Below are 26,825 nucleotides of genomic sequence, written 5' to 3'. Positions count from 1 at the left end.
GCATGAGCTCCAATTATTAACCCTTGCTCACTTTTAATGTTTGAGCCAATTTCAATCCATATTTATTTTTAACGCATGAGCTACACTTTCAACCTGTGCTCACTTTTAACGCACAAGACTCAAATTTTTAACCCACAATATTTTTAACCATGACAAGTAGCAGTGATGAAAATTATGTGAAGAAGAAGTATCAAGTTTTGTCAAGAAGATCCAGGTCAAAATGGGAGATTTGTTAGGGTTTTGCCCTGATTTTCTTATCATATTTAGATTTTACCTTTTCTCGGAGGAAGGACAACAAATTTACCATATTTGGTTTTACTTTTTCCAAAAGAATTTTTTTAATATTCCATATTTGTGTAACTTCTTTCTTGGAGGAAAATGTTTTAGACCTCTATATATTGAAGAATTCCTCTCATACTAAATACATCTAGAGAGGCCTAGCCTGATATGAGAAGTGTTAATTCAGTTCGGATAGACTTCATTCAAGAATGGCACCGCCCCGAGAATCAATAAGAAAATAAGTGCTAAGACCTCTATTTATTAAAGAACTAGTGAAGTACCCCGCGCTTTGCGCGGTACAACCACGACATTAATAAATAAAGGATATAATTGATACCATTATAAATGTACTCAAGATGGAATATATTAAATTTTTTATGCATATAAATAGTAATTTAATTTATATTAAATAAAAATTATATTTAAAAAAAAAAGATTAGACTTAGATGAAGTGGATTTTGCATTAGCAGATCTAAAAAAATAGATAAATAAAAAAGTATAGGTATATATAAATTTTATAGATATTTTTTAATTTAAAAGCTTTGACTTCACATCTAAATAGATCCAATTTAATGTTTTAATGTTAATTTATTTTAAATTTTAACGCTTGCTTTATGATTTTCTTTATGTTTCATTCTAAACTACTAATAATAAAAATAAAAGAAGAAGAAAAGGAAAAACTAAAACCAAACTGAATACATATCTGAAATCCACTGAATAAAATTTTCAGATTCTCGTATATATATTGTCTTGTCCGTTTTCCTTTATTTTTATTTTTGTATTTTCATTTTCTTTCTTAATTCCCTACCTGCTCATTTTTCACTAAATATCAAATTCGTTTATGCGCAAGTGGAGGGGAGCACTGTAAATTCAATATATTATTACATTGGTTTATTGTATATACTCACAAAATACTTCTTAAACAATTACACACTCAAAATTATTTTAGTTTTTATTATTCATTTATATCTCTCACCCGAGAGTATGCTTGTCAGTTTTCACCTTGGAATACTCTGGATGTCTTGTGCTTTTAGTTTATAATAATTTTGAGAATACAATTGTTTGGATTAGTTTTGTAAATAAAATTGAAAATTTAAGATTTTTTTATTTTAATTGGATATTTTTAGAAGATTAAATCATAAATAACATCTATTTTATTGAACCATCACTTAAACCTAAAATATGATTAAAACTCCTCATCTATGTCAGAATAATTAAATTATTTCAGAATAATATACGTACTATCAAATTAAAAGGACTTATTCTAAATAAAATGATTGTAATTTTTCAAAGAGTGACCGAGGGTTTTGGAAAAAAGAATATAACTACTAAAATAGATATACCATAATGAATGAAATAAGCAGATTTTACAGCCTTCTATTTCTACAACTCCCCCTTTTGTCTTCCTTCTTTCATTTTTTTCTTCGTTAGTCAATTAATTATTGTCTTCACATATATAGAGAATAATTGAGAAAAGAAAAGCTATGAAACCGAATATGTTAATGATAAAATCCCTCTTCAATGTTCCTTTTGGACATAAAACTGCGAATCTATATAAAGGCGAAAAAAAATACAATGACTTATGGAATTGCATTTGTAACTTTTTGAGATTATAACATAATTACATCAAGGACCTCAAGAATTGTCTTGTCTCTTCCAGTCTTTCAACAATATTTTACTACCGGAAAACTCAAGGAATCTCCTTTAAGGTCTTCATCCTAAAAGCGGACAAAATAGAAGAAGAACAAAGAAAAAGCTTGTACATAACATTAATTTCATAAAGGGTAGATGAAACCAAAGCATATTTAATTGAATCATAGTTCCTAGAGTTTTGTCGAAGCAGGGGAAGATAAAAAATACAACAATCTAAAAGTCGCAATAGCACAAAAATTAAACATAAAGATGTATGATAAAACAAATCAATCTAATATTAGAGATAAAACGACAATGTAGGAAAACAAAATAATCAAACAAAAATAAATAATATTTCTCCGTCGTTGGAAGAACAAAAGTACACACTATTACTCTATCATTTGGAAGAATTTAATTGAATGATTGTTTGCAACCTTCTTGTTTCCAACTTAAATAGTAGAAGAACTTTTATGCTCTATTAATTAAGAATTAAGCAAAACGGTTACAAATGACTTATTAGGAAAAGTTGAAAAAACCAAACGGATAGAAGTGGATGAAAATGTGCAATTAAATAATTAAGAGGTGTAATTAAACTAATTAATAGAGTGGCTTTTGAATTATTTAATAGATAGTATATTGATTTTAAAATGAGAGAAAATTCAAAAAAAGGAGAAAAAAGATAATTAGGGTTCTAGGCCATAGAGAGGTGCCACATCACCTTGTCTATGCCTAGCTTTATATTATATATAGATTCCTCTCATACAACATACACATAAGAACATTCACAATGTAGTCTTTCAGGGTTAAAAGTTTTGTTTAGGGGAGATTATTCTCTCAATAGGTTTATGCTTTTCTAATTAGTTTTTCAATATGTAAGTCACTTGACCATATTATGCACTTTTAGTATTTTTTTGTTGTTGTTTGATTTATCGTCATTCAAGGTTTGCAATTATTAGCTTCTGCATGACACCCATACTATTTCGATCCCAACACTAACAAACTGACTCAAGTCGCAGCAAAGTACTAAGGATTCCTTACCCCCTGTTTGGATGGTTGCTTCCCGTGTTCGTTATTGTATTTTTTCTATGAAATCATGTTTGTTTTCATCGTTCTTAAAATTAAGTGTTGTAAACCCGTTGTAATTCTATATAACCATGAAAAGTCCAATTTTTATAACTAATTTTGGTGATTTTTGCGTGGTTACATATTTCATTATTCCATTAATACTCTCATCCCAACCACACACCCAACCCTACCCACACATGGGCGGAGCCACCTTAGACAAAGGGTGGTCAGGTGCACACTCTTCGCGGGAAAATTACGTGATGTACATAGGTTAAATGTTAATTATTATGAGTATATATCTAATTTTGCACACCCTTAATACAAGTGAGAAAAAAATTTGCACACTCTTCGCCAAATTCCTGACTCTGCCACTGCAGCCACACCCCACCAAACCCCCCCCCCCCCCCTCCAATCTCCATCCACTACCTACTTATTTTTTAAACCTTAATTTCATTAATAAATATGAACTACATTTGTAACTAGGGATTAAGGGTAAGTTAGTAAACTTTCATGTATTATATGGTATCATACCGTCAAACCAAACATTAAAAATGTCATTAAACCACAACAAACAATACAGTCTATCTAAATATTGTATTCATTATAAGTATAATACAATAGAATACTATACAATACGATATTGTACATTATGAAACCATAGGTAATGACCATCCAAACATAGTGTTAGCCCCAAGACTAATTTATTGGTAAGTAAGCAATGACTATACATTAAATTCAGGGTCAGATCTTTATCACGCCGTTTAAGTTGTTAAAAGATTCTTTTCCCGTGGTTTAGGATTATAAAATCAGAATGTAGTGTCAAAAATTTAGAATTTGTCTCATTTTTCGCGGGGTCGTTTGGTTTGTGGCATAAGTCAGGTTCATTTAGGTGTATAACTTCGTATTGCTTTATATTATATTTAGAACGATATATAAATTAATACAGGGATGAGTTTATTGAAATTACAGTATTATTTTATACGAGAGAACATTTGGGATAAATAATACATATATTAGCAATACATCGATAAGAGTATCTAAAGACGAAAACGCCTTCACAATAAGTAATTCTTAAAAAATAGTACCCATATAACAATCTTTCTGTTATTTATTTTCTGCATAACAATCTCGATATTATTACCGTACGAATAATTCATGTATTATAATTTGTATGACTAATACACGAACCAGACTATTAAATTTTAAATTAGTGCAAGATTCGATATTTGAAAAATTCAATAGGCTGATAACAACATTCAAATAAATACTCTTGTAATTACAGTTATGCGATACTCATGTTTCTTAAAGTGATTAACATCTATCCTAATAAAGATGGTTTGTTTTCTTCGGGGCGGTTCAATACTATTGGTGGCCTAAAACCAAGTTTTAATGAGAAGCCTTCATTCTTTTTTCTTATATATATTAATTGAAATTGGTATTCTAGCTTTTTCAGATGCAAAGTTATGAATGAATATTTTATAATCATTCTTTATTTGAAATCTATTTTTTAGCTTTTACTATGAAATTCTCGTTTAATATTCATCTCATTTGCAATTTTCGTACCAGAAACCACGATAATTACAAATTATTCTTCTCTACAATTATTTTTTAAAATTTAACATCTTAGTTGATCTATGAAAACATCAATATGCATATCTTTTGATAAAGATGTTTTACTAACTGAATTATCTATAAATAATATATCATACTAAAAATAATGATATTACTTTGTGAGATTCATTCCACAAATTGTGCACACAAGGTAAATGATATTGGGTGCCTTCTTTTTTTGGGTCAAGCGATCAAATACAGTTTCTCTTCTTATAATGTAAAAACTAAAAAGTGTATTTTTTTAGCTTGAAAATACTTTATATTTTTTTTAAAATGTTAAACAATATACATGTCAGTATAAATATATTTTGCAATATCATGTCATTTTTATTTATTGTTTTTAGTTTAGTTATTTTAATGGGTGCAAATCATTTACACCCCCTAACTTTGCTTTAAAAATCAAACTCCCTCCTCAACTTTGAACAACAGACATTCTCCCTCCTTTATCTTAATTGACTTTCTTAAATACCTATATTACCCTTACATTATCAGCTTTTGTAAATTGTGATATCTTTCATTTTTTTTGATATATTTAAAAATATTCTAAAAATAAATAAATATTATGTTGAAAAAACTAAGAAATACTAATTAAGTACATAAGTTAATGATGTTCTATAATGAAATAAATTGATAGAATTAAAAAAAAATCACTAATAATAATCAAAACTCTAATATCTACTTGTGCAAGTAAAAATAACTAGTAATAATAACTTCATATACATATTTCAATGCAGGTGATACAAAAACAAATAGAGACAAATTTTTAAAAATTATTTATTTATATTTGTAAGTAATTTTAAATTATAGTTTAAGAAATATTCCATGACAACCAAAACTTATTTATTTATATATAAACAACATAGAATAAGAGAGAAGCGAAACTTAAATATATAAATACAGGCATGTGCATACATATATACATATTTAATGCATATAGTAGTGAAATAAATATCATAAAAAATAACATTAGATTTTGTGACAAATTTATAAAAGTAATTCTATTTATAACGTTAATGAACTTAAATAAGAATCTATAAATACCTAGGTTAAAAAATAAATATTATATATAATATAAAAATGTATTGCATAAGTAGAGGATTCAAAATAACAAGGGTGAAATAGATATTACATAGGATAATGGGGGGAGAATGTCTATTGTTCAAAGTTGAGGGGGGAATTTGATTTTTAAAGCAAAATTGAGGGTAAAAATGATTTTCATCCTTATTTTAATAGCTAAGATTTTTTAATTATGACCTAATAGTATAAAAAAATTAGGGAAAAGGTAAAAAATATCTCTTTACTTTGTTTTAATGGCTAAAACTATCCTCCGTTACAATTTTGGGTCATTTATGCCCCTGCCATTATAAAAGTTAACAAATATGTTCTTCATTTGACGAAATTTTTTAAATTGATTCAAATAACTCAATTTCATAAAAAATAACCGACTCCTTTATTTTATTCATCCGGCCCACGTCCTAAAACAACCCAGTCTTCCTTCTATGGTGTGGAAGGTGGAAAAAAACAAAAAAGGAAAGTAAATTTGGAAGTGTGTGAGGATGGATGGAGAAGAGAAGGGAAGCCAGGTGCTAACTGGTGTTTTTGTTTTGCTTTGTATGAAGTGTATACTTATTAATGAACTATTTTGAACCTATCTCAAACATAAGGGACTTTTTTTGTCATTGTGTGAAAAAGATACACGGGTGGAATAAATACACTAATCAATAAAAGTTTACTCTCTCTAATTCACATAATAACATTACCGTGAGACGAAAACCACAAGCTAACCTGTGGAGCTGGAGATAGCAGAGGACCTGTGAGGGGCAGAAATGGCTGAAAAAGTGGCGGTTAAGTAGAAAGGAGAACTGAGATTCCAGTTAAAACTTAATGGGTGTGTTATCATATTAACATTATATTGTGAAGTGGGGTTCGACGAACACTACTGCTAACTGCAACAGTGACGATACAGTTGTGTGCAGGGGAAGAGAGAGAAATCGCCGTGGCTTTGGAGAAATTGAGGAGGCGGATCCGGGTAAAATATAAGAGTGAATTATTTTTTATAAAATTGAATTATTTGAATTAATTTAAGAATTTCCTTCAAAATGAAAGATACATTTATTAACTTCATAACGAGATGACATAAATGACCCAAAATTATTTAACCACTAGTATATTTGTCCGCGCTTCGCGCGGTCATTATATTATGAAAAACTAAGATCGAAATCCTTAAAAAAAATGTATAGAATTATTTTGCGGAAAGAATTTGATAAAAATATTATAGACTAAGTATGAAAAATTCACTCTAAATTGGTACATGTAAATTTCAATAAGAAAATCATATATAAAACCCCAACATTTTTTTAGTGGCGGAGAACACTAAATTTCAGATAAAATGAGGAAAAAACAATGTGATAAAAATTTTGCATCCAAAAGTATTTAGACCTTTAGTGCAATATATATATATATATGATAATAAAAATATTAAAAAACATATTGGCCAAGGAAAACATATTGGCTAAGGAAAATTCACACAAAATTTTAAAAAAGTGAGTTAACATAAAAACAAATACACAAAAATGTCAAGAAAATAGTATAATGAACAAAGTTTTTACCTGAATATGGAAGGGAGATAACTATAGTTGCTTTCGCATTTGTAAGCTCCAAAGGTCTGAAAACATAAATATAAAACAATTCTTATCAATATTCAAACTAACCAACAGCAAAAAATATATGAACAAATTTTCTTTCCGCCTCTATCATCATATTATCGCCCTTTTTTTTTCTTTGTTGTCCATCGGGAAGTTTGTACAGATCCAACACAAACTTATCTAATTTTTGTATTGCCAAAAAATTACTTCAACTTGATAAAAATAAAGTAAAAAAATATATATTAAGAAACTCATAAAATGCATAGAATGTGATGTCGAAAGAGAGGACGTCAAGCCTATTTATAGTAGATAGGGAAAATATGAGGATGAGGGGAAGAATTAATCCTCTACTATCACCACATTCAAGAATATATTAAAAGCATTAATTTGCTTCATATGTATAACCGTGTCCATCTCACTCATTCTAATTAATTTGCTTTGTTAAGAAATCTGACTTTTTTTTTTTATTTCCAATCTAGCACATAAAATTTTAAAATGAAAAAGAAAAGAAGAGAAAAGGCCTCGCCACTCCGTTCCGTTGAAAAGTTATTTTTGGAATTCTTTCTTACATTAACTTGTAATTAATGTCGTCATAAAGACTGCAATAAATAAGATGTTTATGCTTATATCTAAATATGGTTAACCTTTTTTTTTTTTTTTTTTTTTTTTTCAGATGAACGTTGAGCTCTCTTTGCATATGCAAGTTGAGCATTTAATTGCAATAACTACTCTTTTTATGCTTGTAGTGAATTAGGTTATTTTTCTATGAATTTTTTAATAGATAAAATGAGGTAAAAGGCTAAAAAATTGATAAAAAAGATAAATAGCAATAGAGGCCATAGAGAGGTGCCACATCACCTTGTCTGTGCCTAGCTTTATATTATACTAGTGAAATCTACCGCGCTTCGCGCGGATTAGACTTTCGAATATTAAATTTTCTATTTTTTTAAAACTATTTCAAGTTTAAACCAATTGTATTGTTAACACTTAGTTTATATAGTTTACTATGGTTTTTCGTTACTTAAAGGAATTTTTAGTCTTCTGAAAAAACTTGCAGTATAATCTATGCAAGGGAAACAATATTTTTTTCCCTCTTAGAAAAAATAATCTTAAAACAACATGGTTATGTCATTGTACATTTAATATATGCATATAATAGGAAAAAATATATGCTTTTTATTAACTAATTTTGTATATTTTGTCTTGTTTTTTCTTCTCTTTTCCCCTTCTACCATCTTTATGTTTTATCCTTTTTATTCTTTTTCTTAATTTCTTACTTCCCGATATCAATTGCACATTTTCTTTTTAAAAAACATATCAAATCTTATTTTTCTTTCTTCCTTAACTTCCTACTATAAAAATAAGTAACCAAAAGATAACATTCTCAAGTGACAACATAAATAAATATATATAAAAGAAGATCATAAAGAAATAGTGCATAAGAACATATTATAGAATACAAAGAAGTATATATATTATTATCAATTAATTATTCTATTTACTTTGAGAATATGTAAAGAATCAATATAGTTTAGAACATGATAAAAAAAAAAAAGTGAACAAATTATTAGGAATACGAAAATTAAAGAACAAAAAAAATCAATTTAATATTTTTTCTTTTTTGGATCATGAAATATTTAAATTTAATCAATTTTTTAAAATTCCTAACATTAATCAGTAGCCTATTCTTTTCGTACCGGTAGTCACTTACCTTTTTTTAAAAGTTTTTGTTTTACTATAAGCTTTTGGTCCCTATAATTACGCATATTGAATGTTGTGTTTGGTAGATGATTTTAGGGTGTGTAATAGTGAAGATAAATCTTTTAAAACGATTGGTTGCAATTTAATATTTTGTGAAAGACCATCAGATTAAGTTTTTCATAAACACAATATTTTTTGATTGGTCACCAAAATAATTATCAAGTAAAGCGATTCAAAAGATTAAAAAAAATAAGAAGATGAAAAACAACATTATTAACTTAATATTAGCTAGATCTCAATTTCGAAAATCTTAGAGGTCTAATTGTTAGCTAACTGAAATTTCACCTTATTGATAAGGATTCGATTCTCTTATGTTTGTCATTTCCCTTTCCCCACCTTTCTTACATATAGTTATGTACATAAAAACAATCTTTGTCAACAAAAAGAAAAGGATAAGAAACAAATAAAAAGAAACTTTTCTTTGCAGACAAAACATTTTCTTTACTATCTTAATTGTTGTAGAAATATCAACAAAAGAATCTTTTTGGCCTCCGATGTAAACTAAAACATAAAATCAAGAAATAATTATATATAGTTTTTGTTTGCTAAAGAAAATTATAGTATTAAAGAACCTAAATAAGTAGAGCAATTGGGTAAAAATAATGCAAAAAAGAACTCATTTTAGTTTTTCAAGTTGAAATGAGCTTTAGGACAAAACATACTTCAAGATTCCTCCAAACTAACATGTTTATCTTTAAGATTCCTTCAAATCAATATTTTTCTCCTAATCAACCTTTTTTCTTTACACCATAAGATCATCCTCCTACTTAAAAAACATAATTTCAAGTTCCTCTTTCATCAAAAGTTCATCCTTTTATCAATAAAACAATGGAGTAGTAAATATATATAGTTAAAAATTAAGTTTATTTACATCAACCAAAGAAATGCCCTGTTGTACAGCTTATGTCCGATTTCACAGCAAATGCAAAGCAAATCATCATTTCTAGATTTTGCCTCTATTTTTTTGATCGTTAAGTTTCAAATAGTTTCCAACGTTCCGTGTCAATTTCTAAAATAAATCTAATCAAAAAAATTATGCATTACAAAAGAAATTAAATTAAAATTAATAGGAGTGGACGAAAGTTTATGAATTTTAGAGGGTGTATATAATTACCTTAAAATAAATGCATCCAACGTTGAAGTAAATATCACCGAGTGTGCGAGACTCTTTTTGATGCTGATGACATAACATAAAACACTAAAATTTAGCAAATACTGAGTAAGAAATAAATATGAAACGTAAAAGTGTAAAGTTTTCAACCAAAACATTGGTAAATAACGTTGTCAAATCTTTTGCTATTAAAAAATGAGTCTATTTGAATTTGCAGGCAAGATAGCACATATAAATAAATTCAATCGAGATAAATTATTCACTAACACATAAATTTCATAAGATAAATTGTTACTATACAAAGTAAAAAGAAATATACCTGGATCTCATACTGGAGAATTTTCTAATGCTGCATTTGTGGAGCTAAAATGAATGAACCATATATGAATAGGTTAAATTAGTTCATTGTCTTTTTATCTCCTATCTTAATTAGCACATTACTACACATTAATAAGAATCAATAAAAGGGAAAGGAGAAGAACTAACGTTTTTTATCTTCTGCCTTTAGGACATTATAACCATAATGTTTAGAGAATTTAATAGAGACCTCTAGGCACAATAATTTCACTTGTCAAATAAATACCACATTCAACAAATATTAAATTCACAATAAATAGAGTGGAAAATTAAAAAAGAGTAATTAAAAGGAATAAGAAAGGAGAAGGCATCGAAGTACTTGAAAGCTGATGGTGGCTTTTCAAGTCTCCACTAATAATTATAATAATTAATATAATAACTTATACACAATGAATTAATATGGTTGATAAAGAATTTAATGAAACTTAATAAATATGGTAGAACATAGTTAATTCTTTAATAAAAAAATAAGAGAAAAATGTCAAAAAAAAGGAGAAAAAAGATAAATGTCAATGGAGGCCATAGAGAAGTGCCACATAGGATTGTCTATGCCTAGCTTTATATTATATATTGATATAGATTAAAATAAAATAGAGAGATATTTTTGCCTCTTGTACCAAAAAATTAACGTATAAACTTCAACTAAAAAAAAAACTTAACGGTAAAAAGGGGCCCCCCATAGGGCACTGGTTTTGTTTTGTTTTGTTTTTTTGTTTTTTTGTTTTGTGACCGTTCCTTTGGATAGCTACAAAATATCGTGGGCAAATTCAATAAATCAAAACAGCAACTTGATAATTGTAAAGTCAAAACTCTTGTATGAAAAATCGTTCCAAGAGAACGAAACTAAATTAAAATAAAACAAATAGGCTTAGGAACAAAAAGCATATTCAGTTAGAACATCCAAGCAAGAAGTAGTCAGTGACTCTGCAATACAAGATCTAAACATAAAAAAAAAAATCCTCCAAAATCTACCGAAGTTCCAAGATTATTACATCTCAAAAGATGAAGAAACAAAGTAAATTTACAAACTTAGAAAATCAAACTAAAAATCAAAGCCATCACCCATGGCATCTCCATATCCATCACCATAAGCAGACATCTCTCCAACATCCGAAACCATATCACCAACCAACAAACCACCAAGCAATCCTGCACCCAACCCTAACCCTAATCCACCTCCTAACTTGTTCTTCCTCTTAGGTGGTTGCACCGGTGGATATCCGTATCCAGGTTGTTGTACGGGTGGATACCCGTACCCTGGTCGTTGTGGCGGATATCCATAACCCGGTGCACCGGCTTGTGGGGGATACCCAGCTGGTGGGTACCCACCTTGATGAGCAGGAGGATATCCGTATCCTGGATTTTGCTGATTATAAGCCATTCCAGGATATGAATTACCATGCATTGGTGCAGGATAAGCTGTAACAGGCTCCTGATACACATCTCTTTTTGGCTCAGGTGCTGTAAATTTTTCACCAAACTTGTAAGACAATTTCAGGGTACCCTTTGGTTTTCCGCTTTCTGTTATAACTGGATACTCAACAAACCTCTCAGCTGTGCTTCCATTAGAAATAGACTGATTAAACAGGTCATTAATAGGAACAGAGACTTCACCGATTTCTTTGTCACCTAAAGTGCGTTCAGATTTGAGACGAATGACTAAGTAAAGCCCTGGTGTTGTAAGGGAAGATTCATCAAGAGTGAATTTCATGGAGTGATTCCACTTGGGGTTTGTGCCACTGTTCTTGTCGATAAAGGTTTTCTGCTTATGGGACTTGATGGAGTAGCTGGAAATGGAGACTTCTGCATAAACATCCATTTTGGAGAAAGTATTGACATTCTTGATGTTCTCTGCGGAGATTACTTTGATGTCTAATGGACGTAATTCCATTGCTATAATTGAGTTGTTGAAGTAGTTGCTTGCAAATAGATTCAGAAAGAAATTTGGAGAATGGAAGTAGTTGTTGAGCTAAAGAAAATTATTGTGTTTGTTTGTATCTGTTTACGGGGAATTGGAAGAATTTATAGGGAAGGATAAAGAGGAAGGAAATAAACAGGAAGATTCGAACAAACCGACTCAAAGTTGCAGTACAGTACAAGGATTCCTTAGCCCCAATAAAGTACTATTAAATGGAAAGTAAAGCAATGACTATACATTTAAATTCCGAGGTCAGATATTTTTCGTGCCGTTTTTTAATTCAATATATTTCTTACGAAGTTAAAAGATTCTATTTTCCTGGTTTAGTTATTAATATTATATCATTAAAATGTAGTGTCAAGAATTTAAAATCTTACTACTTGTCCTTTTTGTCTCTTTTCCTCGCGGTCATTTGATTTGGGGTATAAGTCAAGTTATTTTTTCATAAGTATTGCTTTATATTATGTTTGGTTTCGATATTAAAATTTACATAAAGTATATCGATTTTATATTGAAAACCAAACATTATTAATAAGGGTATAACAATTTCTGCATTATTCATGTATTACAATTCCCGTATAACTAATGTTTTTTGCTTTAGAAAAATAATAGATACAAGGTATAGCCCCTATTTAGTAAAGGTAGATTGATTTTTTATTTTTCCCCTTAAATATTGTGAATACCTTTTAATGCTAAGGGTGTAATAGAAAATAATTATGTATTAACTTTAGTCTTGAATTTCTAAAGTGATAATTATTTTGAAATAATTTTTTTAAGTTAAAATGACAGTTAAAATGAGATAAATCAAATGAAACAACCCATTGTTTAAATATTGGAGGATCGATATGTTAAATATTTAATAAACCGGTCAAAAGTAGTTAAATAAATAATCTTCATTAAAGTTAGGCTTATTTTTCTTAAAAAGTGATAAACATCTATCCCATAAAGATGTTTTTTTTTATTTTTTTAAGGACCGTTCCTTTGGATAGGTACCAAATTTGGTGGACATTAAAGTGGAAAATTAAAGGGAAACTGTTTTGGCTTTTCTTGATGTGGTTTAGTTCCAGAAAAAGCGAGAATGTCCCACGAATTAGTGGATGATATTTACTTATTAAGGCTAATAAAATAGTATACGCGTTATCCGATGGGAATAGTATTTATCCCTTTTCCTTATCTTTTAAGCGCCCAATTCCAAACCCACGTCGTGTCTACTGCGTGTGCCGACTGACTTTTTAGAATATGCTCCCAAACGGACCTTATGGAATAATCTACGCACTTGTAACGCAATTTCTAAGAAATGATATCAGTTTATGACAATTTAAATAGATAGAATTAACTACTCCAGAATAAAAATTGCTATATAACTAAACAAAACTGAATGAGTCATAAAATAACCAACTCCAAGATTTCTTAAGCACTCCTTAATCCTTATGTTTGTAGATGCAGATTTATAATTTCAATTTTATGAGTTCATGATGTTACTGAACTTATTAAGTGTTTGAGTTATTAAATTTAATATTTGTACATATTTAATGTATTTCTTAACATATATACAAGGTTTAAGTCAAAATGTACATCCGCTCATGTATGAAAGACCAAACTATACATTAAAATGGCTTTTTCTTGACAATAAGTTATGTTAAAAAGGTCGATATTTATGTAGAATTTCTTGCATTTCTGGTTCTTTTCCTGACTAAGCTAAACCCACACAAATATTTGATAAACAGAATAGTAATACGCTTTGACCTAAAATATGATCTTTTAATAGATGCGCTAAAATGTGGGAAAGGGTGGACAGAGACATTGTGTTGGGTGATTTAGAACATACAGAAAGGTGTCGCGACTTTGGCTATTGCAGGAGTATTAAGGTTGACGAGGTTAAGGGTGCTGTTCGTAGGATGCGCAGGGGAAGAGCAACCGGACCTGATGAGATTCCGGGGGAATTTTGGAAGAGCGCGACCCCAGAAGGTTTGGAGTGGCTGACTAGGTTGTTTAATGTCATCTTTAAGACGACATTGATGCCCGAAGAATGGAGGGAGAGTGTAATGATCCCTCTATACAAGAATAAGGGAGATAGTTGCAACAACTATAGAGGTATCAAGCTGCTAAGCCATACTATGAAAGTGTGGGAAAGGGTGGTGGAGATGAGGGTGAGGAGAGGTGTGTCTATTTCAGAAAATCAGTTCGGATTTATGCCGGGACGTTCAACTACAGAAGCCATCCATCTTATGAGAAGGTTGGTGGAGCAGTATAGGGAGAGGAAGAGGGACTTACACATGGTATTCATCGACCTAGAAAAGGCTTATGACAAAGTTCCAAGACAGATTCTATGGAAATGCTTGGAGGCTAAAAGTGTACCTGTGGCGTACATTAGGGTGATCAAGGACATGTATGAGGGAGCTAAAACCAGGGTGAGGACAGTAGGAGGAGACTCATAGCACTTTCCAGTTGTGATGGGGTTGCATCAAGGATCAGCTCTTAGTCCGTTTTTATTTGCCTTGGTGATGGATGGATTGACACGGCAAATTCAAGGTGAGGTGCCATGGTGTATGCTTTTCGCGGACGACATAGTCCTGATTGACGAGACTCGTAGCGGAGTTAACGCTAAGCTGGAGTGTTGGAGACATACTCTGGAGTCTAAAGGGTTTACGCTGAGTAGGACCAAGACAGAGTACTTGGAGTGTAAGTTCAGTGAAGCAACTCAGGAGGCTGACTTGGAAGTAAGGCTTGGTACCCAGGCCATCCAGAAGAAAAGTAGTTTCAAGTACCTTGGGTCTATTGTGCAAGGTAGCGGGGAGATTGACGATGATGTCACACATCGTATTGGGGCAGGGTGGATGAAATGGAGGCTTGCTTCCGGAGTGCTATGTGACAAAAAGGTGCCACCAAAACTTAAGGGCAAGTTCTACAAAGTGGTGGTTAGACCGACTATGCTGTATGGGGCGGAGTGTTGGCCAGTTAAGATCTCTCACGTTCAAAAGATGAAAGTTGCCGAGATGAGAATGTTGAGATGGATGTGTGGCCACACCAGGAGTGACAGGATTAGGAATGAGGATATTCGGGATAAGGTGGGGGTGGCCTCGGTGGAAGACAAGATGCGAGAAGCGAGATTGAGATGGTTTGGGCATGTGAAGAGGAGAGATACAGATGCCCCAGTGCGGAGGTGTGAGAGGTTGGCCATGGATGGTTTCAGACGAGGTAGGGGTAGGCCGAAGAAGTATTGGGGAGAGGTAATTAGACACGACATGACGCAATTACAGCTTACCGAGGACATGACCTTAGATAGGAGGGTTTGGAGGACCCAAATTAGGGTAGAAGGCTAGTAGATAGTCTCGTTATCCATTCTTATTAGTAGTCGCATTATTGCAATATAATTTCTTGTGCTCCGATTTCTGCTATTATCTGTTATTATGTGTTATTTCCTGTGCTTTGGTTATCCTGTGTCATCTGCTCTGATTTCTGCTATTATCGGTTATTTTCTGTGCTCTGATTATCCTGTATTATCTGTGTCGCTTGCATTATTTCATTTCCATATCGCTTTAAATCTCTTATCCGAATCTCTTAACCTTATCTAACCGTATCTGACTTCTTTTTATGCTTTTATTGAGCCGGGGGTCTTTCGGAAACAGCCGTCCTACCTTGGTAGGAGTCAGGTCTATGTACACTCTACCCTCCCCAGACCCTACGATGTGGGATTTCACTGGGATGTTGTTGTTGTTGTTGTAATAGATGCGCTAAAATCGTATCTAAGTGTTTGAAGTGTATGATCATATCTTGGGAGATTTAGATGTCTGGTCAAAATATAAAAGTCTTCTATAATTTACGCCATACATAGATGGTGGAATTGGATTCTTCACTTGCACTAAAGAGCAATTTCACACCGATATTGTGTAATCTAGCGAATGGGATCATGTCAATTGTCAAATGGACGTGGCGAGACGTAAGTTTCTAGAACGTTTTAGTTTTAGTATTTAATTTAATAAATAGATAAAACTTACAAATTAAAGAAAGACATTATAAATGTAATTTTTTATAAAAGATACACAGAAAACTAATTTAAACCCCTTGGTAGAGTACACGATGTACAAAGTTATACTAATTTACCAAGTTCTAATAAATTACTATATGTAGTAAATACCTGTTTAGTCGGAAATATGAAAAACTAGTGTTTCAAAACTAAAGCTAGAGCCCGTTTGGATTGGCTTATAAGTTGCTTATAAGCTATTTTCAGCTTTTTTGAGTGTTTGGCTGGTCAGCTTAAAGTCATTTTGTGCTTAAAATAAGCTCAAAAAAATAATTGGGCCCATTTGACTTAGCTTATCTAAATCAACTTATAAGTTGAAAACAGCTTATAAGCTGTTTCAGCTTATAAGCCAAAAAAAAATAAGTTAGACTATCCCAACTTATTTTTTTTAGCTTATAAGCTGCAAACCGCTTATAGGCATAAGCCCATCCAAACAGGCTCCTAGTAATGTTTGACCTTGAAGTGTGTATGTCTTACGTAAGATGATCAAATCGTCACTACCATCAAATGGAAGAGCTCTTTGAGGTATCCAAGCATTACTGAGTTCCTCGTCATATCTTTCATAAACAAGTGCTTATTTTCAACATCAATATATTTGGGGCCATAGTAATCTATTTCATGTAATAAGTATGACTACAGGGAAACTACTAATCCAACAGAATTACATTAACATTAACGAGCCTTATCTGTCTATTAATAACGTAAACCCTCCCATTCTAGGAAGTGCTTGTACATTTCCACTAAGAAGAAGAGCAGGTCTTGCCACTTCCCAACGTGAATGTTCGTGGCAGAAAAGATGATTCTTACTCTATCACCTTAATTTTCTACTGTGAATCGTTCTTTTAAGAATTTATTTTTAAGCAAAAGAAAGGATTAAGAAAATAAAAATTCATCTGCAATTAAACATCTTTTCAGTGCTCTATTCTGATATCAAGAGGAATAGTACTAGGGCTGTTCACGGTTTTGGTTAAAATCAAAACTAAACCGAAAATTTAATCAAACCGTATAAAAAAACCGACATTTGATTTGGTTTTAAATTTTAAAAACTGATAATATTTGGTTTGGTTTGGTTCTATTAAAAAATAACCGAATCAAATCGATAAATTACATACATAAATTTTATAATTATTTATATGTATAATATTAGTTTTTCATAAATAATTATAAATATTTTATACCTTTTAATCATTAATTGATTTTTGGTCTACTTATTTCACATGATTGTTAAAGACTCATATTCTTAAGAATATATCCAAGCCCGTGTCTTTAAGTCTTTTAAGTGTTAAGTGTAAACCTACTAACAGAAGCTCACGTTAGAGTTTAACGTCTTTAACTTAAATTTTTAGCCTTTCTTTGCCAGCCATTTGATTTTAGGTTTTTTTTTTTTTCGAATTTATACCTTTCTTTTTTCTTGTCTGAATGAGTCCTAAACTTCTAATCTTTTTCATATGAAAAGGACAGAGGTTGTAGATTTGGAGGTTCCTATAGAGATACTTCAGTAAAATCAGCATTTGCTGCAACTCAAGCACATGGTAATGCCCTAATAATTCTTCCGTGGATAATCCTCCTAAAATGCAGAAAAGAACAACTCCTTGTAGTCGAGACCCTAGCCTTGGCAATAATGATAGAAAAACATCTGAAATTTGGGATCATTACACAAAGTTTTTTTAATAAAATGGGAGAATTGAGGGCAAAATGCAAGTGCTGCCTCAAAGTTTGGGATCATTACACAAAGTTTTTTTATTTCATATATTTTAATTTTAATTTTAATTTTAGGTAGTCTTTATGTTTAATTAATATGTTTGTTTGTAGCAACAACTAAAAGCTCCTATGCTCTACTTATTTCCAGGTATGTGTATTAAGACGACAAAAATGGTGCAGCCACTACTAAGTTAGTTTTTAGCGCTATATGTAATAGTTTAGCAACTTTGGGTAACTTAAGTACTGCACTATCACTAATAGTGAAAATGTTTCTATGATGTATGTTCCACCTTAAACTATAAATAAAAGTTATCATTTGAACAAAAAAAAAGACTTGTCTTTTTCAACTTTCTAATGCTTTACTGATAAATCTCATAACTGCTAAATCGTAAACCGAAAAATCGAACCAAACCGGTGATTATTATTTTAGACATTTAAAAACCAATTAAATTGATTTGATTATAATTTTAATCAATAACCGACCCAAACCGAACCATAAACACCCCTAAAGACTACTACTAAAGCGGGAAAAGGTTAATTCTGTTTATACTTCTTAGCTCTTTTTCTTTGGAAAAAGTTAGTCTCTCTGACTGCTAATTTACTAGTCATGTCGAACCAAAATGACGCAATGAAACGCCAAAATCGAAACTGAGCCAGTTCCCCGTTTTTTATGCCTCTGTTGCCTATCTGTCTCTTATATCCCAAGATTCCCCTTTGATTCAGAACCTGCATGCCCACAACGTCTAAGCAGTTTTACATGATTCCAGTTTTATAGATTATAAGTAACATGTCAATTCTGAGAATCTCAAGGGGAGCTCCGGTTGTAGGAATTGGGGTGGGGGGGTAGCGGCAGACAAGAAAAAAGAAAAAGAAAAAGAAAAACAAGAAGGCACAATCACTATCATCAATTCTTTTACAGGTACAATCGGGAGATACTTAAGCAATTCCAACTTCCAGCCGCGGCAGCTCCTTTAGCACAGGCAGATTTTAATCTGCGTCCTTTTGTTTAAGAAACTCTTCCGACACTAAATGTCGTGCATTGTGTCGATGAGTTGGTGGCTTAGCCCAAAAGCCTTCCAAAATCACGAGCCTATTATTAAAGGGCATGATAAGGGTAATAGCCCAATAAACCCGTCAAATTGGTCACAATGTCATTGCACTTGGTGAGAAGGCCTAGCATTTGTTGTGAAAAGTCGGCTTCAGGAACAGACAATTGATTGTTATAATTGGGCACATTTCTATGGGCTACTTGATGGGCAATGTGATTATCATTTGGTGCATTGGCATATTGAGCAATAGGAAGCGGGAGCATGGACGACTGAGTTGTATAATTGATGATATTAGAACTAGAAGATGCACTTCCATCAGCAATACTACTAGAGTTGTTGACGTTCTTAATATCATTTGTCTGCTCACCTCTATCTCTATTATTATCTTCTTCACCCAACATAAATTTTACACGGGTAGTTCCCCTATTACTACCATTACCACCATTTGCAGGCGGTCCTTCCTCACCTGGGGGTTTCTTTAGACATGATTTCAGCTGCCCAGACTTTGCCGAGGACCTCGAATCAGCTACTCCATCTTTTGGTGCAGAAGTCCCGGTACTAGCATCGTCCCTTGGCACCTTGGTGGTAGTTTCTGTGTCTTGTGCTTCGGCTGCCACTTCTCGAATAAAGCATCTCACATTGGTGTTCCCAAACAAATTCGGGTTACCAGTGGCAAATCTAAAGGCCCGCACTGCATGATCCCTGAATTGGTAGACCAAACGGCAGGTGGATGACTTCCAGAAGACCCGAGTAGCTGAATGATCCAGAGTCCCAAAACGGGCAAACCTTGCCTTCAGCTCAGAAATGGAGGGAAGAGATCCATTAGGTGGAAACTTCATAACAAGCATGGTTGGGTCAGGTACCTTTTCTACCGGCTCCTTCTTCTTGCCACTATCTGGCTTAGATGGTTTCACAGGTGTTGAAGCCAGTTTTTTCGCAGGTATTTCCTTGCTTTCACCTGGTTGAACTTCTGAAGTCTTCCCCGAAGCCTTCTTCTGTGCTGCCAATGCTCTCAAATCATTGATCTTCTTCTTCTTCTTGACAGCCATTTCCTCTTGCCTATCTGAAGGACCCCGCTTTCGCCCTTTGGTAGGATCATCTGGCCTGGGAGGATTCTTTTGTGGCTTCAGATTTGATGCTTGTTTCACACTGCTGCTGGGGCCAGCTTCTGACATAGGGGCAGCAACAGGTGATTTGCTGACAGGGGTACTTGACTCACTCTCAACGGCAGCAGACAAGGCCAAGCTTTTTTGATAGACAAGGGACCGGAATTTCAGAAACAGTTCTCGTATTGTATTTATATTTCTGCTCTCTGCACCATAGAAGGGATCAAGAGCAATCGCATGCAAATCACTTAGTACTTGAGGAAGCTCAATATCACTGCTTCTATTCCCAACCTTATCTTCTGTTCCCACACGGTCAGGCACAGAACTGTCTGCAGGATTACCCTTTTGCTGAACATCCATTTGAAGTTCTTCCCTACAAGCTGAAGGAACTTGGACAGACTCACTTGCAACTCTCTCCATTACCGAATTATCTGAAGAAACAGCTGCTTGTCCATCCCCATGATTAGAGTTAGCATTCAAGCCCGACGCCACCTTCTTCTTCTTTTTCTTCCTCTCGGTTGACGGACTACTTCCACCACTCACTTCTCCACCAGAACGTTTACGAACCTTGACCTTATCTGACCCACTCTTCTTGTTTACTTGAGAACCCCCAGCATGTTGCCTTGCCTCAGCAGGCACTGAAGGCCCCACAATATCAGTACCACCATCTTCAGCTTGTCTCTCTACATGCAGTTCTTCCACATTAGCTGGCTGACTTGATGGCTGCTTAAAACTCTCAATCAAGGTGGAACCAGACGCATTAGGCAGGTGATCAGCAGCACTAGGAGATACATCTTTTCCTGCTAAGGACGAACCGTCTAGATGAACAGGCTGGTCAGAAGAACCTGCTTGTGCTGGACCAACTTGGTGGACTTTCAGGTTAACAGGCTCATCTCTGCGTTTAAACAGATACTTTTCTTTCTCAACTTCGTCCTTCTTTTTAATTTTTGATTGTTCTTGGTCCTTCGTTTTATTAGATTTTGCAGAACCCTTTCCCTTACCCACAGTATCTGCAAACACCAATCTGCCACTCAAAGGAGCTGCAAAATTGCAAAAGCACAGAAGACACAAATCAGCAAAATCTAATCACTAGTTGAGAACTTCGTAAGACACAAGTCAGCAAAATCTAATCACTAGTTGAGAACTTCATTTTCACTAGAAATGAACAAACACTTATTTTAAGGTAAAGGTACAAAACGATTCAAAAGCAAGTAGAAAAGAAACCAAGAGCTTCAAGCTAACATTAGAAAAATAAAACTACAGACAAGTTAAAGACTCGGACTCTGAATTACATAACCAATATGAAGATGGAAGCCAACAAAAATAAATGCAATCTTTTGTCCATATGTGAAGTAGATGACTTTACCAGCCACGCAGAGACAAGAATCTCCTTTGACATCTGGGGTTTAACCACATAAAAACAAGGACGAAAAAGACAAGTAAGCGGTTTGCACACATACCATCATATTTTATATGCCCAACTCAACACAAGAAAGGCAGGGGTTACAATTTTTATTTGGCCACTTGCTAGTTACATCCACCCCAAAACCCACTTGCCCAACTCGATACAACATTTACAACTAGACAACCCTTCTATTTTTTTTAAAGGTAAGTTTTTAGTCGTAAATAACACTATGAATGTGCTGGAATTATGTACATTATGCCAAAAGTGTAAGACAAATTAGCCCTATCTAAATCTATAGCAATTCTAGGAGCTCTAACATAGATCCAGCTTCACTTGCAAGTTCCAGCAAATGAAGATAGCAACCCTTCAAAGCCATATTCTAGCATGTTCTGAAGAAGATATTGTTTACGTTTTGTAACATTCAACTCAGCGAAAATTCCTTTCATACTTCATACAACGTACCACACAATACTATCATCGTCAAAATCTCATCCCATATTACTTCTTTGCAATTTATTCCAACACTTTCATGTCACAATTGTTTCCTGAGAATGGAAGACTGCATCTCTTGTTGGTACACCGACTCATATCCTCAGTCCGGATTAGTTGCTTTTTACACGGTTTTATCTACATTAAATTTTTAACTATCACGAATGCATAAAGCCAGTTCTAAATTTGGGCTTGTGTCTGCAGGGCGAAAACTGAAATCCAAAAACAACCCCGTAGCTGCAACAAGTGCAATTAGATACAATATCTGGAAAATATAGATCTTTAACCACTAAATCCTATTTGGCACACCCAATTAGAAAAGTTCTACTTTTCTTTCGTTTTCTTCATTTCGTTCCTCTTTCTACTTTCTCCTATTTACCACACAAAAAAATTAACTGTATGGTCTCACCGAAAGTTTAGCCTTTTTATTTTAACATCACAAACTTGATGAACTATATTCAATACTGCAACATTGCTTCAATAATTGACCATCTTTCTCAGTGTTTTTAGTACAATTCTCATTCTTCTTACCACAAGCTACTGTTGCTTTTCTTTGTTTTGTTTAATAGTGCGGGGACGCTGATCTGGGGAAAATATATCTAGGACGAAATCCTTTCCATAACCCCACACTGGGTATGTTGTTGTTGTTGACGAAATCCTTTCAACAATAGACGGAAGTCAAAATGAAATGAAGAAAGATGAAGATGTAAGCTAATGAGAACTTCAAATAAGGAAGCAAGCTTACCCCTCATTTTCCTTCATTGCATTACAGAAAATGTGGAGAGGTGTGTGTGTTGGGTGGGGGTGGGGTTTTGTGGGTGGTTTTTTTTTTGGGGGGGGGGGGGGGGGGGGGGGGGGGGGGGCGGTGGACAAATGCATACTAGAATACAACGGACCAGCACATGTTTTTGTAACTGTAAACTGTCTAGAAGTGACATCGAAACTTCTAGTAGATTCATGTCAGCAAACAACAACTATGCCTCGGTCCCAAACAAGTTGGCGTCAGCTATATGCATGTGTCTGTGGGTTGGGGACAAATGCATACTAAAATACAACGGACCAGCAGATGTTTTTGTAACTGTAAACAGTCTAGAAGTGACATCAAAACTTCTTGTAGATTCATGTCAGCAAACAACAACAACTACACCTCAGTCACAAACAAGTTGGCGTCAGCTATATGCATGCATCCCCACTTCTTCATTTAAGTTCATTTCATGACCTCATCGTACGAAGTAAAATAAAAGTAAAAAAGAAGCCAAGCATATACATAATAACAATAATAAATATCAGATTCATGTCAGCAAAATAAATTCAAAATTATGGGTTGAATATGCATATTATCACTTCTACTGGAACAACAATTGGAGAAAGGTTAAACAAAAATCAAAATCAGTCTTGGTTACAACAACAAAAAAAATCTAAGCCTCCACCAAAGCAAATTGAAATCTACTATATGAATCCTCATCGTCCATATCGCTCCATTTAAGTGCCCCTCTTAGTGCAATGTCAAAAAAGAATAAATTGATTTCATCAGCAACAGAAATTCTCTATACTTATTTCGAGCATACAAATCTATAACCAGATTATAAAACTCCCTGTAGAATATTTCCTTTTTTTTTTAAACTAAAACTCCTGGTAGAACGTTGAACCTAAAGAAACGTACCAACATGATTAAACCTTAGTCTCAGCTAATACATATCGCCAATACATATTCTTTTCCATTGTACATTTCATTTGGCCATATCTGCAAGGATTCCAAGAGATTATAGGTCTTTCGAGACAGCTCATACGGCCTACCTCATTAAAAAACACCTCCACTTACCATGATTTTATACAAACATGACAAAACCATCTCAAAGGACCTCTTATTTTATGCTCCATGTGGGCTACTTGCGCCTCTTCCGGATGTTAATTAAACGTTAGTCTGATTTCAGCACCTTCACATTAGTTCCCAAGGGTAGTAAATATGCCCCCACATAATCCTTTTAACAGCTTTATTTGTACAGAATAACAAATATACTTTCAAAAAGGGATATGTGCAGGATTGGCATAAAAAATTTAATACAAGTAAAATATATATATACGCGTGAATTGTGATTATATAATACATCCATATGGAAAGAAAAGAATGCCTCAACTCTACAAGACATATCTAGTAACTGCAAGTAGCCTAGTACCAGCTCTATCCTATGAATGGGAGTAACTACATCTGATGTGGCTTCTTCCGCCAGGAAGCTATTAAGATATAGATAAACCATTGGGTTGAATCTTTAGGTTAAGACTGTTTTGCGCAATGGTGACATTTCAAGCTTGGTTGAGATATTGGTACTTTGGCCACCTTGTTTTAACATTCCAAAATCTTTTGGGTGTGCCTAGAAGAGTAGTGTGGATGTATGGGGAAAAAGTTAGCTTCCCCTCATCTACTCCCTTCTTCATCACACTAAACTTCCAATCTTCACCAGAGCAGTAATGCGCCACGGTTGATGGCCTTTCACAGACATCAGTACCAATACCTAGTTACACAATCCAAAATAGTAGTTTCCATCCAAGTAACTTGAAACAAAGAGGCTAAAACATTGCAATCTCTTCAGCTTTAGTGTTCTAGGTGTTCCAAAGCAAATTATGAGCTACAGAATACTCCAAAAATTAAGTACAGACTAATAGGGTAAAAGGGAGTGCATTGAATAAACAAAGAGAGGAAAAATAGTACCTCTTGAAGAAGGCAGTCTCTGAGCCACTTCTTGTGCCTGTTTAGAAGGAATAACACCAAACGCTTCCGCATAAGTAGGATCCTCCTCCTCAAACACCGCCTTCCTATACGCCAAAGCCGTCGCCTTTTTCTTAACAAAGCTAAGATCTTCGTGAACTTTACTCCTCGGCTTCAACGCCAACTTCCTCACAAAATCAAGAGTCTCTTTCGGTTGAAACTTTTCCCTAGCCTTCTTAATCTGACTAGCAGAGTAAGTACAATTCATCTCAAGCTCACTAAAATCCACAGCAAAAAAACCATTAACCGACGCAGCACGCAATCTATATCTCTTCCTACAATGACAAACCAAACCTAAAGCACTCCTACGACCCACTTCATCAACTCCTTCCTCGACTGCCTTTATAAAAGTCTTCACATTAGTCTGCACAGACTTCTCATCAAAGGTCGGCTCGAAATGTACAAGCTCATCAGGATCAAACCAACCATAACTACTATCACCATAGAAAGCCACCAAAATGTGACCTTCCCTTTTACTCCTACGAACCGAAGGGGTAGCAAAAGCCTCACTAAATATATGGCCTGGCCACCATGGATGTGATTTCACTTTTCCCCAAACCATATCACCCATTTCAAAACCAAACCCAACTGACCAAGATTTCACATTTCCTGCATATTCATCAAACTTGGACAGCATCAAATCATACTGCGAAACAACGGGCTCCGATTTCCCTTTCTTCACTGCAGTTTTACTAGAACCCAATGCTGTCTTGTTCTTCCCTTTAACCCGACCCGACTTTTCCGAATTCACATCTTCTTCGTCTTTCACTTCCCTAACCCTAATTTCATTTCCCTCGTTTTCCAAATTCAAAACCCTAGAAGAATCGTCAGTTTGGGAATTTGAAACCCTAGAATTATTTACGTCCATAGAAACCCTAGGTTCTTCAGGACCATCTGTGGGGGTGCTGCTACTGGAAACCCTAAGTTTGGTGCCTTTCTCTAGTGAATCGTTGTTTCTTCGATTTGGCTCGAATCCGTTGCTCATAACAGAAATCATTTCATGGAGCTAAACTCCGATTCCATACGACTTGAGAATGGACAAGAATAAATAGCGATGAATTTTCTCTAAGAAAAATGCAGCGAATTGAGTGAGGATTGTGGATATTACGGTACAAACCCTGTCAGCCCAATGAGAGAGACAGAAAACCGAAATGTGGATGGGTGAGAGAGAGATTGGAGCTTATTTAGTTTGGGCCTGTGGCCTTTATGCGGTTTAAGGCCCAGTTTTGCGGTTGTTAAAGGAGGTAATGAAATGCCCACGGATTCATGGCTCTTTCCTTTTTTTATCGCCACGTACAAATGATCAACTGTCCATGATTTAGGGTGTGTTCGGTATGAAGGAAAATGTTTTCCAAGAAAAATATTTTTTTGAAAAATAAGTGAATTTCTTATTTATTTTTTCATATTTGTTTGGTTAGCGAAAAATAAGTGAATTTCTTACTTATTTTCTCATATTTGTTTGGTTGGTAGAAACATTTTCAGGAAAATACCCACCCAAGCCCCACAACTCCACCCCAACCCCAACCCCCACCCTCAACTTTTTTTTTAAGTATTTAATTTTTTTTTTGAATTTTCTAAACCACCACATCCCCTCCCCCCAGTGTGGACCCATACCATACCATACCAACCCCCACAACCACCCACCCCCCACCCTCAATTTTTTTTGAGGGGGTGGTGGGTGTCGGGAAAGGGGGGTGGGGTGGGGCAAAAAACCAAAAAAAAAAAAAAATCAAAACTTTTTTTTCAAAACAAAATTAAATTTTTTTGGGAGGGGGGTGGTGCAAAAAACCAAAATAAAAATCAAAACTTTTTTTCAAAACAAAATTAATTTTTTTTGGAAGGCGGTGGGGTAGGAGCAGAGGTGGGTGGGTGGGGTAGGCATGGGGTGGGGTGGTGCAAAAAACC

The 26,825-nt window shown here is 33.8% G+C and overlaps 2 protein-coding genes across 2 annotated transcripts; both read right to left on the bottom strand.

Moving 5' to 3' along the window:
- Window positions 1-11,329: 11,329 nt before the first annotated feature.
- On the bottom strand, window positions 11,330-12,477 carry LOC132645933 (protein SRC2-like). Its single transcript, XM_060363195.1, has one exon. The coding sequence runs from the start codon at window positions 12,350-12,352 to the stop codon at window positions 11,504-11,506; it is 849 nt and encodes a 282-aa protein (XP_060219178.1). The 5' UTR covers window positions 12,353-12,477; the 3' UTR covers window positions 11,330-11,503.
- Window positions 12,478-18,984: 6,507 nt separating this feature from the next.
- Window positions 18,985-26,106, bottom strand: LOC132645932 (PWWP domain-containing protein 1). Its single transcript, XM_060363194.1, has 2 exons — window positions 24,864-26,106; window positions 18,985-21,299 (listed from the first exon to the last, which is right to left on the bottom strand). Exons 1-2 carry the CDS (start codon window positions 25,915-25,917, stop codon window positions 19,201-19,203), a joined length of 3,153 nt encoding a protein of 1,050 aa, XP_060219177.1. The 5' UTR covers window positions 25,918-26,106; the 3' UTR covers window positions 18,985-19,200.
- Between the last annotated feature and the right edge of the window lie 719 nt (window positions 26,107-26,825).

The sequence above is a fragment of the Lycium barbarum genome, chromosome 6, assembly GCF_019175385.1.
Source record: "Lycium barbarum isolate Lr01 chromosome 6, ASM1917538v2, whole genome shotgun sequence".
NCBI classification, from domain to species: domain Eukaryota; kingdom Viridiplantae; phylum Streptophyta; class Magnoliopsida; order Solanales; family Solanaceae; genus Lycium; species Lycium barbarum.
The sequence above is the reverse complement of the archived record's forward strand: the minus strand, read 5'-3'. Positions and strand labels throughout refer to the sequence as shown.

Coding starts and splice junctions, on each gene's coding strand:
- LOC132645932 (XM_060363194.1), bottom strand. CDS start 25,917: ATGATTTCTGTTATGAGCAACGGATTCGAGCCAAATCGAAGAAACAAC. Junction 21,300..24,863: donor GAGACTGCCTTCTTCAAGAG/GTACTATTTTTC, acceptor GCAATTTTGCAG/CTCCTTTGAGTGGCAGATTG.
- LOC132645933 (XM_060363195.1), bottom strand. CDS start 12,352: ATGGAATTACGTCCATTAGACATCAAAGTAATCTCCGCAGAGAACATC.